Source organism: Meleagris gallopavo, chromosome 24 (genome assembly GCF_905368555.1).
Source record: "Meleagris gallopavo chromosome 24, MGAL_WU_HG_1.1, whole genome shotgun sequence".
Lineage (NCBI taxonomy): Eukaryota > Metazoa > Chordata > Aves > Galliformes > Phasianidae > Meleagris > Meleagris gallopavo.
In genome coordinates, this window is record NC_139427.1 from 2,832,380 (window position 1) to 2,850,876 (window position 18,497).

At 52.7% G+C, this 18,497-nt stretch overlaps 1 protein-coding gene across 14 annotated transcripts in view; it reads right to left on the reverse strand.

Moving 5' to 3' along the window:
- ANK1 (ankyrin 1) overlaps nt 1–18,497 on the reverse strand; it is a 49,572-nt gene that overhangs the window by 13,945 nt on the left and 17,130 nt on the right. For 11 of the 14 annotated variants that reach the window (XM_085242849.1, XM_085242839.1, XM_085242838.1 and 8 more), the window contains exons 2-19: nt 10,194–10,295; nt 6,765–6,863; nt 5,995–6,093; nt 5,206–5,304; nt 4,908–5,093; nt 4,673–4,771; nt 4,369–4,467; nt 3,925–4,023; nt 3,514–3,711; nt 3,307–3,405; nt 2,924–3,022; nt 2,677–2,775; nt 2,346–2,543; nt 2,097–2,195; nt 1,914–2,012; nt 653–850; nt 364–462; nt 100–198 (exon numbers count right to left, since the gene is read on the reverse strand). In XM_085242849.1, coding sequence (XP_085098975.1) covers nt 100–198; nt 364–462; nt 653–850; nt 1,914–2,012; nt 2,097–2,195; nt 2,346–2,543; nt 2,677–2,775; nt 2,924–3,022; nt 3,307–3,405; nt 3,514–3,711; nt 3,925–4,023; nt 4,369–4,467; nt 4,673–4,771; nt 4,908–5,093; nt 5,206–5,304; nt 5,995–6,093; nt 6,765–6,863; nt 10,194–10,295 — 2,169 coding nt within the window. Of the gene's footprint in view, nt 1–99; nt 199–363; nt 463–652; nt 851–1,913; nt 2,013–2,096; nt 2,196–2,345; nt 2,544–2,676; nt 2,776–2,923; nt 3,023–3,306; nt 3,406–3,513; nt 3,712–3,924; nt 4,024–4,368; nt 4,468–4,672; nt 4,772–4,907; nt 5,094–5,205; nt 5,305–5,994; nt 6,094–6,764; nt 6,864–10,193; nt 10,296–11,223; nt 11,353–12,120; nt 12,327–17,995; nt 18,167–18,497 lie in introns of those variants that run through there. The other 3 variants (XM_085242842.1, XM_085242841.1, XM_085242844.1) reach the window with 3 other exon arrangements.

Sequence of the window (18,497 nt, forward strand, 5' to 3'; positions counted from 1 at the left end):
GACTTGGAGTAAGGTATAGGGGTTGTAGTAGTACAAAACCTTTCCCATCAACCTGCACACCGTTCCCCAGGGTCCTTTTAGCACAGAGCATCATTGTACCTTAGTTTTAGCATTGACATCAGCCTGGTGCTGCAGCAGAAACTTCACCAATTTGATGTTCCCATAGTGGCTGGCTACGTGCAGCGGGGTGTAGCCCATCTGAAAGACAAGATCAGGTCTCAGTCTGCTGTCAGCGCTGCTCCTGGGGCTTTTGGCTTGGGTATGTTGAACTGCATGGGCCAGATCCAACAGCTGAAGGGTAGGGTATGTAGAAGTAGTTCCCAAGTGTTTTGCACCCCAACCATGGCCAATGCACTACTTTACCCTCGTTGTTGCATCCACTGTGACTCCGTGTTTCACCAGAACATCAGCAACTGGTACGTGTCCCTCTTGGGCCACGAGATGGAGAGGAGTCAGGCCACTCTGCAAAAAGAGCACATCACATGCACAAGAGAAGTACTGCAGCTCGACCAGCAGAGAGAGCAAGTTGGGTTGTAAATACGGCAAACTGCCCAACATTATGTTATTGGCCGAGGCACTGCTATTTGAATGCAGGGAGGCATTAGATCTGCTACTGCCTGCCAGCCTGGCAGGAAGCACCAGCACAACATACCTTGTTGCCTAAATTTCCATTGGCTTGCTTGGAGAAAAGCAGTGCTACCATGTCTGTATGCCCCTCCTGAGAAGCCAGGTGCAGAGGAGTGACTCCCTGAACAGACTCCGCATTTGCAGAAGCACCATACTGCAACAAGCTGCTGGCCACCTCCATCTGGTTCTGCTTGGCAGCAATGTGCAGAGGGGTGTACCCGTTCTGTGGGAGGAGACCATGGCAGCTCTCAGCACCCACTGAGCAGATCTGCCTGGACAGAAGTACCACCCCATCTCTTCAGGCCAACTCTGCCCTCCCAGGCTACTTCCAGGGCTCAGGGACAGAAGCCCACACTCAAATCATCTCCCTGACAGCAACTAAACCTATCACTGAAGCCAATCCTGCTTCCCTAATCCAGATAGTGAGAGGGCTCCAAGACCACCTGCTTCAGGTCTGGTTAGTGTCAGCTGTGCTGGGGTTTTCTTTACATGAGTTTCTAGCATGCAGCCACTTGGGGCTGCAAGAGTCAGGACAGGCAGGCACTACTAGGGCTGCCCGGTAGAGGTGTGGGGCAGAACCCACAACACACAGGATTAGTATTCAGGCAGAGGCTGCATGGCCTTGAGCACTGCTTGTGCAGTCATTTGCCAGCAGAGAAGCAGACGCCCTGTGCCTGTGATGACGCAGGCTGCCGTGACGCAGACCAAGGGGAGATCGGCACCAGCACCAGCTGCTCTGATGCCAGCCCAGCAGGCCTGCCAGCAGATGCACGGGGGAAGAAGGGAGGGTCACATGGTAGCACCAGCAGCCACTTGTCTGCCGAGATGCTGCAGCTTCTGCAAACAATATGAAAAACAATTCTGCTGGGCTGATCCATGAGGAAAGGCTCCTCGTGCTCTGCCAGAGCGCAGGATGCTCACAAGCTGCTGGATTTTCTGCCTTCACGGCTTCCCAGTTGCATGGAAACATTCGTGTGTGGTTTCCCAAACTGCCAGACCGCAGCACTGCTCAGCAGGGCTTGCCATGGAAACACATCCCCAAGCAACAGCCACTAGGCTGCCAACAGGGAATACCCCTGAAAGCCACTCTGCTGGAACTGGGTGAGTGCTCAGCATCCCCATGGGCACAAGGACAGGCCAGCACAAGCAGCAGGTGGAGGAGCTATGGTGGGACTGGCAGGTGTCTCAGAGTTGAGGTGTGACACAGCACGGGGCATTGTGAGCCTCGGCTGGAGGGTACTGGGCACACACCATCCTCCCACCCCAGGGATCCCATCCAGCCTTACCCAGGCTGAGCTGTGTGGAGAGCTCCCCTTGGGAAGCAGGAGCTTGACGATCTCCAGGTTGTTGTGGTACACAGCTACGTGCAGTGGGGTCAGGCCGTTCTAGGGAAGGGAAGAAGGCACGGAGCAGTGAGATAGAGTCTCAGCCCATACTCATCTCTCCCACAGCCCCAGAACAACCCTCACCTTCCCTGCTGCATTGGGGTGAGCATCATGCACCAGCAGCAGCTCTGCCACATCCACCTTCCCATACTTGGCTGCAACGTGGAGAGGGGTAAATCCTTTCTGAGGAGATAGGCAGCCCATCACTGGGTGTAAGGGGATGATGAGGAGAATGCAGATGCACACTGCAGCACAGGAGGCTGTCCCTTCTGGGACGGGGACACTGTCCTGCAGCCCTGCCAGCCATCTTTCTGCAGCATGCCAGCAGCCTACCTTGGTCATGCAAGTCTGAGAGGCTCCCATCTCTAGCAGGGCCAAGGCTGTGTCTACATGCCCCTCTCTGGCAGTGATGTGCAGAGGCGTGTGCCCTGCTGTGGTGGCCAGGTTGGGGTTGGCACTGTTCTCCAGCAGAAGTTGGACCATACTGGTGTGGCCAATGCGTGTAGCACAGTGCAGAGGAGTCTGGTCATCCTGTAAGGGAAGCAGAGAAGCTGCTGCTCATGGGCTTGGATTCAGTGCTTCCTTGCAGCACTCCTGCTGCTTCACAACCCCTCACAGAGCAAAGGACTCAGCACTGGGTGAGCACGTGGGAGCTCCTGCCTACCTTGGCCTTGGCGTTGACTTTGGCTTTGTTCTGCAGCAGATACTTGGCCACATCCATGTGCCCAGCTCTAGCTGCCATGTGCAGGGGAGTCTCCACTTTCTGCACCGTGGAACAGAATAAAGTGGTGAGGCCACAAGAGGGGACATGTCACCAAGGAGTTGCCCAGGAACACAGAAAGCAGGGTGCAGCCCCTCCACTACACCCCACCACAGTGAGCCCCAATGGCTCCAGCCAGGCCAGGACTCACCACATTGGACACATTAGGAGATGCTCCACGCTGCAGCAGGGTTTTGACGATGGGCAAGTGCCCCATGAAGGCAGCCACATGCAAAGGGGTCAGGCCGGACTGTGGAGAGAAAGCACCAAAGCGTCATGTTGGATGGCCTGACACAGAGGTAATCCCTCCATCCTCTCAGCCTCTGGGAGCCCCTAGCTGAGCCGATAGCAGTGCACAGAGCTTCTGCCTTGCAGGAAACAGGCTGTGGATGCCACCTGCACAGTGGGTCTTGAGCTGCAGTTCTCCCAAGCCACAAGGAAGAAGATGCTGGGGGGCAGCAGGGCAGCAGTGACCCAGCCCTGCTGTGCATGGGCAATAACAGAAGGGCTGGGGCTGGGCTGCAGCTCACCCACCTCCGTGACGGCATCAATGGAGGCTCCTGTCTTCAGAAGCAATTCCATCACCCGAACGTGGTTCTTCTTGCAGGCGATGTGGAGAGGCGTGAAGCCATTCTACAGACAGAATGACCATCAGTCAATTGCAAGCACATCCCCTGTTCCTCTGCCTTTTTCTTCCTCCACTCCCATTTATCCTTTTCTTGCCCACCCCTCCTGGCTTACCAGGGCTCTGGAGTTGGGCTTGGCTCCCTTTTCCACCAGCAGTTTAGCCACACGGTGGTGGCCACAGTGCGCGGCTACATGCAGTGGTGTCAGGTGGTCCAGGGTGATGTCGTCTATCTCAGCACTGTACTGCAGGAGTAGACGCACACAGTCCAGGTGATCACCCTGTGCTGCCATGTGGATCGGCGACAGACCGTTCTGGGAGCAGGGAGCGGAGCCTTAGGGCTGAGTGGAGGGCACTGGGCATCCCACCCAGCCCTGCTCCCTGCCACAGCTCTGAGCAGAAGGATCAGGAAGCTCTTTGCCTCTTGAGGGCCAAAAGTTCAACCCTGGCCCAGCTACAGAGAGCATCCAGCAAATGCATGCAATTTGTGGCCCCTGCACTAACACTGAGCACAGTCCCACAGGCACCTTTGTTTTGGCTTGAATGGGAGCACCGTGGTCCAGTAGGATCTCTGCAATTCGCACATGTCCATTGCGAGCTGCACAGTGGAGAGGCGTCAACTCATCCTGGGGAGAGAGAAGGGTTCACAGGCTCAGCAAGGGCAGGGAAAGGCAAGGCACCCCAGGCCGGAAAGGAACAGAAACTTGAGGCTTGTTTGCAAAATAAGACCAAAACTGAGCCTGTCCTCAGCTTCCAAGGCCCACCACTCATGCAGCTTTCTCTCAACCTGAACACACACCACTAAAAAACCCAGTCCACCCCCTTAGGACACCAGGGACTGTGCTCATGCCCTAGCATGACATTCCCAGGGTATGGATTGAGGAGGGCATTGCATCAGTGCTTCCTGGACACAGGTAGAATGGAGACAGAGATGGCCTGTGCAGTTGCCAGTGGTTTAGGAAGGGTCTCACCTTGGTCCTTGTCTCTATCTGGGCTCCACGGTCCAGCAGCAGCCGCACCATGATGATGTTGCCTCGACGGGAGGCTATGTGCAAAGGAGTGATCCCATTCTAGCAGAAGGAAGGACAGCTTATTATAGGAAGCAACCCCTCCTCTCTTCCCTGCAGGGCTGCCAGGAAGCACGGGGCAAACAAGGGACAGAGGGCAGTGGAAGGCTAAATTCCTGCGCAAGGATGGACAGGTGAGAGGCAAGCACATGCCCACCCGTGGCTGAAAGCTGTAGATGCCATAGCAGCCACCCCACACGGCACTCACCTGGGGTGTGAAGTTGACACTGGCTCCACGATTCAGCAAGAGTTGGGCCACACTGAGATTCTCATAGTGGGCTGCAATGTGCAAGGGCGTAAATCCAGTCTAGGGGAAAGAAGGGGGATCAGCCCAGCCAGATACATGCTCCCTGCTGAAAGGATGGATATATACAGCATACCAAGCTGCTGTTCCCCCTGGGAGGTGGGAAAACTGGCAGGGACAGGGTGGGAGAGCCACGCACCTTGGAGAGGACATCAGCATTGGGGTCATTTTGCAGCAGCACGGCGGCTGTGCGGGTGTCATCGTTGCGAGCTGCAATGTGCAAGGCGGGCAGGCGGACCTTTCCCTTTGTCCCATAGTTGATAAGGTGAGCAACCACATTCTCATGACCCTGCTGCAGAGCCACAGCTAGCGGTGTGAAGCCATCCTGCCAAGGAGAGGCAGGTGAGTGGGGAGAGCCAAGAAGCCATGGCAGCACCTGGCACATCTGACAGCAGCCTCAACAAGTAGAGCTGCAGAGTTCTTCCCAAGGATCGTACCTCTGTGGCTACATTCTGGTTAGCTCCATTTTCCAGCAGGAACTTGACAACTTCCAGGTGGTTTTCCTGTGCTGCCATGTAGAGTGGTGTGAATCCCTTCTGCAAACAGAGCCATACACATCAACACAACCCTTCCTCCAGCTCCTTGAAGAGCTGCACCCCACCAAGCTTACAAGTAGGAGGGGGATTGACTTTTTACACAGTCTGACAGTGGTAGGACAGAAGGAATGTCTTTAAACTAAAAGAGGGGAAATTTAGGTTGGATGCTAGGAAGAAATTTTTTGCTCAGAGGATGGTGAAGCAATGGAACAGGTTGCCTGGAGAGGCCGTGGATGCCTTATCTCTGGATGCATTCAAGTCAGGTTGGATAGGATGCTGAGTAGCCTGATCTAGTGCTCTGCAACCCTGTGCATGGCAGGGGGGTTGGAATTAGATGATCTTCAAGGTCCCCTGCAACCTAAGCCATTCTGTGAACACCCACATCCCCGGTTCATTGTTAGGGAGCATCTTTAATGAGTTCTGCCAGGAAGAGTTCAGCGTGCTTGTGTGTGCAGCCACGGACTCCCACCAGACACAGTCCATCTCCTCACCTCCCCCAAGCTTCTTTCCCCACCACTCACACACTTGTGGTCCTTCAGAGATCAGGCAAAGCCATCCTTGTCGCTGAACAGGACCAAAGAGACACTAAAGGGCTACTGCAGAGCCCTTGCTGGGCGCAGCTTTCGCCACATGGACATCATCACCACACACATGCTGGAGCTTTGCCTACCCCAGCCTGGATCACTGTACCTGTGACTGAGCATTGACATTGGCCCCATAGTTCACCAGTTCCCGGACTACGTCCTGCTGTCCAGCGAGAGCAGCGATGTGCAGGGCTGTGTTTCCCTTCTGAAAGACATCACCACAGGGCAGCACTCAGGGGAAACGACAGACCTGATGTGCGTACTAACGTAAGTGTGAAAAGGGCTGCTGCCATCCTTGCCAGTGCCAGGCGGTGGGGCCATGCTCTGCACCCCATTCCTGCTACACACACATTTGCTGGCTAAGGAAGAGGGTGACTTCATATTTCTTATGAGGTCACCAGCAGCCAAAGCTGTGCGCACTGTCAGGCCCTGCATATCTCCAGCACCAGGAGGTGAGCAGGGGAAGGGAGAAGGGAGCACTGAGCTGGCAGTCCTCAGGCAAAAGCACAGAGCATGTCCTGGGAGCCACGGCTTCCCAGTGTTGCTCAGGGAGAAGCAGACTGAAAGACACAGACTCCTCCCTACAGTGCGTGCCCTGGGGCGGTGAGGGCAGGACACCAGGCTCTGCTCTGCATCCCAAGCCTTGCTAGGGCACAGAAGTGACATGCCAACCACTGCAGCTTCCACAGCCTTCCAGACACTACCAGAGGCTGCTCGTTGTCCAGTCCTGCTGGCTCATGCCTTTGTCACAGAGAGAGAGAGCCACACCTCTCCGTGATGATGCAGGGAGACAACTATGCATTATTTATGGAGCACCAGCAATGGCAGGCTGTAGAGCAACAACTAAGGAATGTGACCAGACTCCTCTGTTCTCACCTTGGTCGTGGTCTCCAAAACAATCTCCTTGTGCAGAAGCTCCACCACCATTTTCGCGTGGCCTTCCTTGGAGGCCAGGTGCAAGGCGTTCAGCCCATTCTGCAGGGCACAAAGAGGGACATTAGTCACAGGATGAGACTGATGATCGCTGGGAACCACCCTGGAGCTCCTCTACAGACCTGGCTGTGTGTGCTTGGTATGTACTGAAGGAGGTGCTGGCTGCCAGGAGTGCAGTTGGCTTCACACTGCCAGGGCAGCTGCATGCAGCCCTGGGCACTGAGCTGCTGACTAACGCTGGAGGTTTCCCTGTGACATGCAGCCCTCGTGGACTGGTTCCTATAGATGGGTGTCACCATGGCTCAGTGGGTGTGCATGGCTCCACAGGCACTGTTTGAGCTCTCCTTGCTCATGATGCATTCCTGTTGTCAGCTCTCATCTCTGCTCCAGTGACTTCCCAGGGGTCCCTGAGATCTCCCGCCCACAGCCACACTTGTCACAGCCAAAGCCCTCTGGATGGCCCAGAGTGAGGATGCACACGCTGTGTAAGTGTGACCCTGCCAATTCCATCCCACAGCCCATGCTCAGCACCGGGGCTGCTTTGCTCCTCCAGTACTGAGCTGCAGCAGAGGCTCTGGGGAAGCACTGGTTGTGCAGCTGCTCAGCTCTGTCACATCCAGGAAGCTCCTGAACAGTGCAGGTGACTGCTTGGGAACACTGCTACAGGTGCCCCAGTTCAGCCCTCCTTTTCCAAGCTACAACCACAGTCCCAGGAGCAAAGGGCTGAAGAGCACCCTTGGAATATCCTTGTGCTGTCAAAAGTGGGGGGTTAGGCCTGCCAGCACCCCAGAGGCAGTTGAGAAAGCTTGTGTTCCATTATTTCCAACTTCCCAGACGTGAACAAAAGGGCTGAGATATTTACTGGCAGAGAGGTTAAATATTTGCAGGCAATTTCAAATGGCACTTTTTTTCTCCACAAGGGAAAAGTGCTGCACTTCTCCCAGATGGATGCACTGTGCTTACTCACCCCTGTGCAACTCTCATGTGGCAAAGAGCTGCCAGCTCCCCAGAAGCACACAATGCTGCCCAAGCACTCCACCTCCCAGCCATCTGCTTTGGCTTTTGGAGGGTGCTGGAAGGTCACTTTGCAGGATTGCTTCATCCCCATCTGAATACAGGTAGGGGAGCAGAACATGCCAGGGAAAGCTCCAGTTGCAGCCTTCAACATCCCAGTTAAACTCACAACAGCTTCCAGAGGGAGTTTATCATAGCACAAAAACATCTTCCACCTCTCTCGTGCTCAATCCACCAACCTTCCAAGATCACAGACTCTTTTCTACCTCTCAGGTATGCACAGATAGCAAGTCTACAGGCTATCTCAGCACACCAGCTCCAGCATCTCCTAGAGCTCCAAGCACAAGGGGATGGCTGCCAAGGGAAAAACAAGCAAGAATGCAGCAGCTCTTTGACTAGGGCACAGCTGCACAGCTCTGCACCCACATCTTGAGAGCTTACCAGCTGGGTAAGAGCCACAGATACAGCACATGCTTTTTCCCTGTTATATCCATGTAACAAGATGCAGGGAGGACAAAATCATGAATACTCAGCTGCTCCCCTCGCACATATGTCCTCTTACGCAAAGGATTCATAAATAACCTTTTGAAAGCTGAAAGCCATTGAGGAATCGTTATTCTCCACCCTTACAGCGATAAGCACAGTGTTTACTGAAGGCTGTTTCCCAGAGGCCCATCGATATTTCTGCCTCAGGAACAATGCAGGTTGTTTTGCAGGTTTGCTCTGGTTTGACGGCTCGTCTGACCCAAAACCGCCATGGGATGCACTTGATCTGAGCAGTGCTGCACTCCCTCACCAACTGCAAATGCTTGGGTGCTGCTGCCAATGCAACAAACTCAGCTCTGCAGAAAAATGCTCCTTCGTGTTGCTGTACCCTGAGTGGACCCTGCCCTGGGTTGTGACCCAGAAAAGATTCCTGCCCACACAACCAGGACTGCTGGGTTCTGGCAGCCAGCTCAGCCCTGCTTCTCAGCTCCAACTCCTCACCGGTGACGACAGTATGCATGGATTCAGAACACAATAAGGATACTGATGCGGATGGCAACCATGAAGAAGATGGTAGGATGAAGATCAGATGGCATGTCAAGGTCTCTGCACGTGTGTAAGAATACAGGGCCTGTGGGATAGGTCTGACCACATATATCCCTCCTTATTCTATACAGGACATGTGAGGTTGGACCTTTCCCACAGGTCTGATATTCCTCAGAAGGAAACCCCAAAGTGCCATCTAACCTCAGCGAGATGGCAAGAAGCAGTGCAAAGGCACCACCAAAAGGAGCACCTCATCCTGCTGCAGCCACGTGCTCCCAGCAGGATGTTAAACCCCCTCATCGGCTGCAGGAATCTGGCTGGAAGCAGGACTGCTCCCAGCAAACGGGGACTGCCCCTCGTGGGGAAGAAATTGAAAACTCTTTCATCTTCAAAGGACTGAAACACAATGTTTTCTATTTCTTCTCCCTACAACACCCTTCTGGTTTCAATCCTGTCCGTGCCCACACAACCTCAGGACAGGAACACCTGGATGCTGGTTATGCACTGACAATAATTGGGAATGAGGAACAAAATGGGCTCCTCGTGAGCTTTCCCCAAGCCTCCTTTAGCATCCTAGGGAGGAGAAAACAAGGTGCAACATGCCCCAGCGGCCAGCAGAAATCCAGCATATCTGCACAGCACTGTCAGTCAGAAAAGAAAAGGAGACAGCAACATTTCCTGGGGGAAGATGTCTGCAGCAATGCACCGGCCACTGCAGTGCATAGATTGATGGGTCTGAACCACGCTTGGTTTGGGAACTTGATACTGAACCAGAGGAACATCCGCTTGTGCTACCTGCCAAGTCAGCCTCCCCAGCATCACTGATGCTCTGGAAAGCAGCTGACAGTGCCGTCTGCCTGTCTGTCCCCCAGCTCAGCCCAACTCCCTTGTGTCCCTCCCTGCAGCACCTACTCTGATTCAGGCTGGGTCGATGCATTTGGCAGCTGCACAGGTAACAAAATGTTCTGTCAGTTATGTGCAAACCATTCCTCTGTGCCTGCAGCTCTCCTTTCCAGGGGCAGAGCTGTCCCTGCTCTGTGTTAGAAGGGGCTCCACCTGAACAGCACCTCCTGAGGCCCCCGCACTGGCGTTCTGCAAACATCCCTGTTTTTAAACACCTCCCACTGCTTTTAAACTTGCTCTGCCCACCTCCCAGTGCTCTGTACCAGGATCAGGGCTAAGCTCCCTGGGGCCTTTCTCTGTCCCTCTCACACAGAACAGAATAAGGAAGGGACAGTGACTGTCAACTCAGCCTTGGGGAGCCACAGCATGGCAATTTTCACATGAGCTAGAGGTGATACCAGAAACCTCGTGGGTTTCACCTACCTGATTACAGGTGTTAATATCTACCCCATTCCTGAGATGATCCAAGGCTTTGTCCAGATTCCCAGATCTTGCAGCTCTCAGAAAACTGGTCGCAGCATCAGCCTTGGGGAAAAAAACAGCAAAACAGAAAAACAGAAAAACAGCATGAGGTTTGGCATCATACTTTGTGCTCTCCCGTCAGCAATATGGGATCATCCCAATGCTTGGCTACAGAGACCCGGTGGGAAAGATAGAGGCCAGGCAGGCAGAGGTGCTCCTCATCAAACAGGACGAGGCAGGGCTGGGAGTGAGGCTCAAGGGAAGAACAGCCTTTGGCCAGGCCAGGGAGGAGAGATGTATGGGTCTGAGCAGTGCTGGTAGGGCAGGGAAGGTGCTCTAACAGGATTGCTGCAGCCTTCCTAGGCACAGGAAATGCTTTCTGTCCTGGCTGAGAGTACAGCAAGGGACAATATACTGCAGCATTGGTTGTGCCTGCCTCTGCTGTCCTCCAGAAACCAGTACAGGAGCCACAGTGGCAGTGGGGACAACAACCCCAACTGTGCACACTGCAGCCAGGAAAATCACAGCAAGGCAGTGTCACCACCCCAGGCAAGGCACAGCAATAATTTGTATAACACTATTAAGGCAGTAAATGAAGACAATGGGATGGCTCACCAGAAGCTGGAGAACAAGGTGGAAATGCAGTGAGAGCTCTGTGTGGCTGTGCCTGTGAACTGGTGCCTGCCTGGTAGGTCTCGCCCAAAGGGCTGTCCACAGCACAGAGCCATGAGACATCCATGGCAAAGCAGCAGGACACACTCCTCTGTCCTTGGCTCCACTAGAAAATCAGAGCCCCTTTCTTACTACTCATACTGGGACTGTCCAAGAGACCTCCTGTGCTATGTGAGCATACATCCTGCCATCCTCAGCCCTCCAGTGCCCACAGCCCTGGGGTCATCAAGCTCGTGGGGCAAGCACTGGAAGCAGCATAGCCTTGGCAGCAGACCCAGGCAGAATGGTGCAGGTGAAGTGTTCAGAGCTCCTGTCTTACCAGCCTCAGTCATTCCAGCTCAGACATGGAAGCAGCACTGCTCAGCTGCCCCCTGCTTTCCTCCATCCTTTCCTCATGCTCCTACCCAGAGAAACACAGCCCAGCACAGGGCCCACTGCCCTGCTGCCCCTGCAGAAAGAAGGCCTGCAGATGGGTGTCCCAGCCCCCAGCAAATGCTGCAGACCTCCCCAGGACAGAGGGACGAGCAGTGGAGGGCAGCATCGCCATGCCCCGTGCTGGCGCAGTCTCTGCACGCAGGGAAACACGTGCAGCTGGCATGCCTTGCTCTGCCAGCTGGCACCACAAGCTGCTGCTTCGCAGCACAACCCGGTCTGCCTGGGAGGAGCCCCCACATTTGAAGCTAGGCTGCCAGCTTCACGGAGGGCTGCAGGTGCGTTGGAGAGTCAACACGATGCCTGGGTGCACTCTGCTCATTCAGGCTGATCTGCTGGGAAAGGCAGAGCACGGTGCTGGTGCTGCCCTTAGAAATGCACATTTGCACTCAGAGCCCTGCATGCTGTCTAGGGTCAGCAGGAAACACTGACAGCTCCAAGAAATGGTTAAGTGCAAAGGGTTTTTCTAACTCCAGCTGCTGCTGGAAATCTCTGCATCTCAGCTCAAGCCCTCAGCTACACTGCAGGCATGGCAGCCTCAGCACAGACCTACAACAGCAACCCCCTTGGAAATTCAAAGCATAGCTCAGCCAGACCTGGGATCCCACCCACGGGACACGCATGGAGCTGCAAAGATTAATATGGTAAAACTTGACATGCTCCAGCAGCAAAGCACTTCCAAAACCCTGGTACACCCAGCAGCAGAGACCACAGGCAGGAAGCAAGCAGAGAAGCAAAGCAGAGGTCTCTTTGGGCATGAAGGAGAAGCGCATTGTATACTCACAGCCACGTCTGGACCAGACTTGCCCTTTCGTGCTGCCATAGTCCAGCACTTCAGCTGAAACCTGAGCCCGGTGTCCCCTCTTCCCCTCCTTGGTTATCTACTCCCCAGCTTTAAGAGAGCCAGTAAGTTGCATTGCATTCTCTCTAAAAATACCAACTCCCTCCTCGCTCCAACGCAGACCCTGCAGGGATCGCCAGCCACTAATGGAATTTGTTCGTTTTCTTTCCATTACTGTGTCAGACAGGATATTTAATAGCAAGCTGCCTGTGGAAAGCAGATGCTTCTGCCAAGCACAGGGAACAGTCAGAGCTGCAGGAACTACCTCGAGAAGAGCAGAGAGGAGCAGCCCCACAGACATGGTCAGGAGCATCTTGCAGGTAACACTACCCTGGAGGAGAGGGGTGGAGGGCCCTTCCACATGGCTGAGGCGTGGGTGCTGCAGAACGACTGCCCTTCTGCTTCCCAGAACCAGAGAACTGATGGGAGCCGGGCACCGGCAGCCATGGGATGGAGATACAGCTCAGACAGCAAAAGCAGACAACAGATATCTGCAGTCATATTCTCCTCTCAAAGTCCCTGCATACACTGGGACTGCCTACCTGGCATTCGGTCGTACTCTTTCACAACAGCTGATTACTCTGGGGTGTCACAGGCAGCCTGACAGCATGAGATTAGCCAAGGAACTAAAGTATAGATTGGGTCAATGCCATCTCCTTTTTCAACAAAAGTTGAACGGTGACAGCAAGAAATGCAGAGACTCCATGGGCATAAGTATGTATGCGTATAAAAAAGATGCATGCACATCCCAGGCAGCACAACACAAGTGCTCCTTAATGCAGACATACACACTGCACACTTGCCATCTGCAGCTAAGCACAAAGTGCAGCGCAGACACACTGCGTGCACTTGCTTGGCATTTGTGCTCATTCTGCTGCCTGCACCCACAGTTGCTTGCTATCCACCTGCCCCAGGACATACAGCAGTTGCTTCCAGATGAAAAAGAATGCCCCCAGTGGTTTTACTTTTTTTTTTTTTTTTTTTTTTTTTGGCAGCTTGCAGTGTTTCCATTCTCCTTCTCTTTCCCAGCCATTTTTCAGGAAGGAGTTATTCCAAGCTGAGGAGGTAAACTTGCTTATTTGTCACCGTGTACCTCTGGCACCACTGCTAAGCCCCACATAAAGGTGCTGTGTTCCATGGACTTGTGGATCTTCAAGCTGTGAAGTGGCAGGATGCAGCTTCCAGCACTTCCCAGATCTGGACTTTGCAAAATGCTCCCAAGACTTTCTAAAGTGAAAAACACAACTCAGTGCAGCTGTGCTTCTCCTTCAGTTTCTCTTCTTTCAGGCAACAGTCAAATTATTTCTCTTTCCCAGCCCTGATGGGAGACTTTCAGTCCTTATTCACAGGGTATCACCACTGCCTGATGACTGCTCCTTCACCCCAGCAGAAGCCTGGATCTGACCAAGCTCCTTGCACCATAGCTGTGGCTAAGGCAATATGCAAGGGGGATGTTTTGCCAAGCCAGAGGTTCAGGCTGGATTTCGCTAATCTTGCTCTATTTGTCTCCTGGACACAGTCAAAGTCTTCTCTAATCTTTTCTGGCAGTGCCATCACTCTTACTTCCACCTAGGGAGGAGCTCCTTCTGCAAATTACTGATAAAGGAAAGAAGAGTCTCAACATTGCCTCTTGCTATGTTTGTCAGGAACATACTCTGTAGAGGCTGTTAAATGTAGCATGTTGATGATTCCCAAGAGCAAATGAGTTCAGAGGCTCACACTGCTCTCATGGTGCTTTCTGGGCCACGAGGAAGGAAGCAAATTGTCCTGCTGTTTCAGACTGGCAAAAGGCACATATGCATGCTGTTACACTGCTCGTGTGCACCATGCCTGGGCCTTGCCAGACCTGACACTTGGTCAGTTTGCTTTCTTCCAGGCCAAGCTACTGAAAATCATTGCCACTCAGGAGGCTCAGACAGCAGGCTTTGCTGCAAGAAAAGCTTCCTGTGTGTGCTCTGTAGCAGAGGTCTTCAAGGCAACTACACCACTGCATAGCTTTCTATCTCATGAATTTATCACTAAAGATAACTGCATCTTCCAACTTTTGCCACTGCTGTATTCTTTGGAAGTCATTTGGTTCTCCTGCCAGCAACTCCTGCTCTGCACACTTGGTGGCATTTGCAGCTCCACTGCTCTAATGCTCCTGAAACCCCACATCTGGAGCAATATGTGCCTCTTATTCCCTGGTATGCATTAAGAGTGAAGCCAGCGGAGGCATCTTGAAAACCAGGATGGGCAAGCAGCTTGTGAACAGCAGAGAAATAGTAACAGAAGAGCCAGATGCTGCTGCTAAGAGCAAGGCTCTACCTGGGGATCCCCCACAGGGGCTTGTGACCCTGCTAAGCAGATGTGCTCCCCCCAGCCTGGCCTCAGGCTGCCAAGTGCTCATGGATGTCCAGCAAGGAAAGACGAATTGGGTGGGGTAGCACACAATGCTCCAGCAGTGCACAGAGCCCCAGCACCACCAGGGAGATGCAAGCCTGACTCCTGCACTGTGGCCGTGTGTTACAGAGGGCATCCTATCCAGACAGTACATAAAAGGTCCAGACCACATCCCAGGAGATCACCCAGTCACTGTCAGCTGTTAGTACCAGGGCACAGTCAGCACTGCCAGCTGGGGAGGAAGTACAACAACCCTTGCAATAGCCTTTCGTTTGCTTTGACATTTCTTTGCTCTTGTGGGCATATGTCCAGCAGCAGGCATGGTCCTCAACCTTGAGGTATTGTTTCCAACAGAGAGAACAATGTAGTGCCTTACTTTAAGCAGTTCTCAGCCTAAGGACTTCTTTCAGGCCAGAGTTCCCCATGTTCTCCCTACCCTGCAGACATCAAATGCCCAGGTCAGCAGGTGCTAATGGTGATCCTTTCTCCTCGGATGAGAAGAATATGTCAGTTCTGGAAATAAACTAAAGGCAGCTACTAAGATTAAGTGCAGTTAGAGATGGCTCCTGGGGTCTCTCTAAAAAGATAAGGGAAATTGAATTGGATTCAACTTGGAATGCTCAGAAACCGAAACCACAGCATCTGATCAGCAGGAACTTTCTCCTCTATCTGCATTCACAGAAGCTTGACGCGGGTGGTCCCTGCAGTGGAAACAAAACCTACCAGCAAGTTTCAGCCTTCCTGGTGGAAGAAAGCATTTAATAGTGCACAGCATCTCCAGAGAGGCCACAGGAGCGAAGCCTGAGGCAGGCAGCCAGAGCAGCACAGAGAAGAGGCTGCCAGGCACATACTGCAAACTCAGATGAAAGAGAAAAGCAAGAACACTGGGAAAAGCTCATCAGATGAAAGGATAAATCCATATACCCAAATTCTACCCTCCCACCATCTTCACCCCTGCCCACGCGATTTAGGACAGGTCTGCAGATCTTAGTAGAACTTACGAGAACGAAGGCATCAAGATGTCATCTCTGGAAACCATTTGTCAAGTGATTTTGCTCTCCTTTCATGCACCACCCTGAGCAAAACCTTTGTCCATGCTCATTGTTGCTGAGTGGAGATTTCATAATACCCCAGGCCTCCCCAAGGCACAGACTACCAGAGGCCATGGCTGATAGGTGCAGCAGTGATCCCCAGTCATGAGAATGCAGGGGTGGACATGGCACTATAATCTGGCAGCAGGAGAATCGAATAATGCAGAAATGAAAGATCTGCACATGTTCCTGCATCAAGGGGCTGTTAATGCTGGAAGAGAATTTGGCACAAGTGGCAGAGCAGAAAGCCCAAAGTAAGGGAGGAGGGTCCCTGTCAGGTATCTGAGAAGGGAGGCAACTCTTCGATTAGTTTTTGAGCTTTGACTTTAGTGAAGTGGGGACACATTTTCAGGTGCAGTCATTTGACCCCTCTGTCAGGCACAGTCCTCCATCCTTACAGTATCACAACTAATTAGCATTTGGAAAGCCTGTTTTTAGGCACTCTGAATGGGACAGGTTGTTCTGGACTGTCACTGGTGGTGTAGTTAAGGGCCAAATTAACTCTGTCCCTGCTGAGCACGTTCAGATGTAGACAATTGGCCCCTTTCCTCCCATCTCACAGATCCCTTTTGCCAGATGCTGAAGCTGGAAGGGGTTCAGGACTGTGAGGAGATGGATTTCTCCTTAATCTGCAATGAGCAAGTACTAGGGAGCTGCCCCTACATAGTGAACTGACCCTTCCTGATAAGGATCCCCTAGTTCTATGAAAGCCTGTCTGCCTGTCATTTCCCAGATAGAACTAATGGAGTTTCTAAGCAGTAGGATCAAGATCTTTTTCTGAAATTTGCAAACCAGCACTTGTCAATGAAGTACAGAGCTGAGTCCAGCAGCAGGGACTGGACAGAGGAATAGGGAGCTGAAGATCAGAACATTGTTCCTCTTGCACAGAGCCAAAGCAAAGCAAGAATTAGCACAGCGAAGGCTCCTGCCAGCTGGGGCAAGGCGCATCCAGGGGAAAGCTGTCACACTCCTTTGATGTTAGCAGGAGCCTCTGCTCTCTGCACATCCTGAAAAAGAAAAGCTATTTTTACCTCATCAGAAAATACATAGACTGTGACTGAAGACAATACACCGGTGCTTGTCACTCAGGAGCTACACCTCTTCTTACAACATAATAGGATTTACAGCTGTGAGAGATGCAGCAGCACTGAGACTGCTTTTTATCTCCTTCTTTCCTACTGCACTGCCTTCCCCAGCCGTGCCATGGCTCAGGCAATATGCGCAACAGACAATATCAGTACAAAGGAAGACAGGGACATGCTTTGAGGGACTGCACATCCTGCAAACCAGCCCCAGGCTCTGTGCAGTGCCATTGCACTCGGCAGAGGCCAGAATGTGCCATCAAGGTCCGACTCATGGAAAAAAATTCTCTCTCTTTGCTAGTATTTTGAATCAACTGTTCTTAATGCCTGCAATCTCTTCTGGCTGATTCTCTACCTCTGCTTCAGCGGGGCCAGTCCACACCTGCTTCCATGAGCAAAAGTGCTGAGGATGAGGCTTTCTTCTAGGATGGAGAGGCTGCGAAGGATCTCAGCACAGACTCAGTGCATGGTTGCAGATTCACTGCTAGCAGTGTGCAGCCAGGCTGCCTGGGCTCAGTGTAGCCTCCAGAAGCCATGCAGGGAAGAAAGCACTGACAGGAAAGTTCCTGAAGCACAGCCTGGAAATCGATTGTTGCCAACTTATCCCCGGTGAGGACATGCAAGCAAAAGCTGTGGCAGCACAGCCACCTGCTCCTCAGCAGAGCTAATACAGCACTGTGCCTAGAGAGAAACGTCATCCTGTGCACCTGTCCCAGAGCTTCGTGTGGGTGAAATAAGGAAGATGATAGCACAGAAATCAACATGTACCATTGAGAGGAAAACAAACAAACAAAAAAAACCCCCTAACAACCACAACACCTGAGGGCACCCCCATATCCCAACTAAGCAGCAGCAAGAAGGACAAGGTGAGCACAATTCCAGGGGGACCTAGGAATTCTGGATTTAATGCCAGACTCCATTGCTGAATTCCAGCATGACCTTAGGCAAGCTTCCAGCAGCCTAAGAAGGGCAGCAAAGCCCTTCTACCATTCCAGGGCCCGTTTAGGCTACCATACTTTGGGGACAAGGGCCATTTTCTCTGGGGCAGACATAAAACTATTTAACTGCCCTGGATGCACCTAAACTCCTGAATGCAAGAAAAAAAAAAAAAAAAAAAAAAAGTAAAATAAAAAAAATAAAGAAAAAACCCCATCACAAAACCAAAGCAAATATAAACACCCCTCTTTGAGCTGACCTGATTCCTCTCCCCCTAGTGCAGCCCAGCAAGCCCCTGACCATGGCAGGGACTGCCCAAGTACTCACCCTCAAGTAATGCAAACATGGCATTGCTGCAGGAGAGTCAGCTCACCCTGGGCAGCCAGGGTCTGCAGGTCTGATCAGCTCACTGATGCTGAATGCTGCAGCCAAATAAATTGTGTGAGGAGCCAGACTGGAAGAGTTATCAGCAGGACTGAACCCTATCATCTCCACTCACATGTGTCTGCTGGAGTGGCAGGAGGCACTCTCCCTCCCAGGGAGGTAATCTCCCTGCCTGCAGCTGGAAGATTACAGCTGCCCTGCACGCAAGCACTCAGCCTGTGTTGCACCTGAAGCATGCTTCATAAACATGCCCCTGAGCTGTAAACAGGGAGGAGCTCGCTTATGTGATCCCTGTTCTTCAAACAGCAGAAGGGAAGATGGAGCTTCAGAAATACAAGGCAAAATGAAATAATCCTGTGGCCTGAACCACACTGTTCTCTTGGTTTGTGCTGCGCAGAGCCCAAACAGCTCATTGGTTGCTGCAGACCTTGGCTGGGGCTCGGTC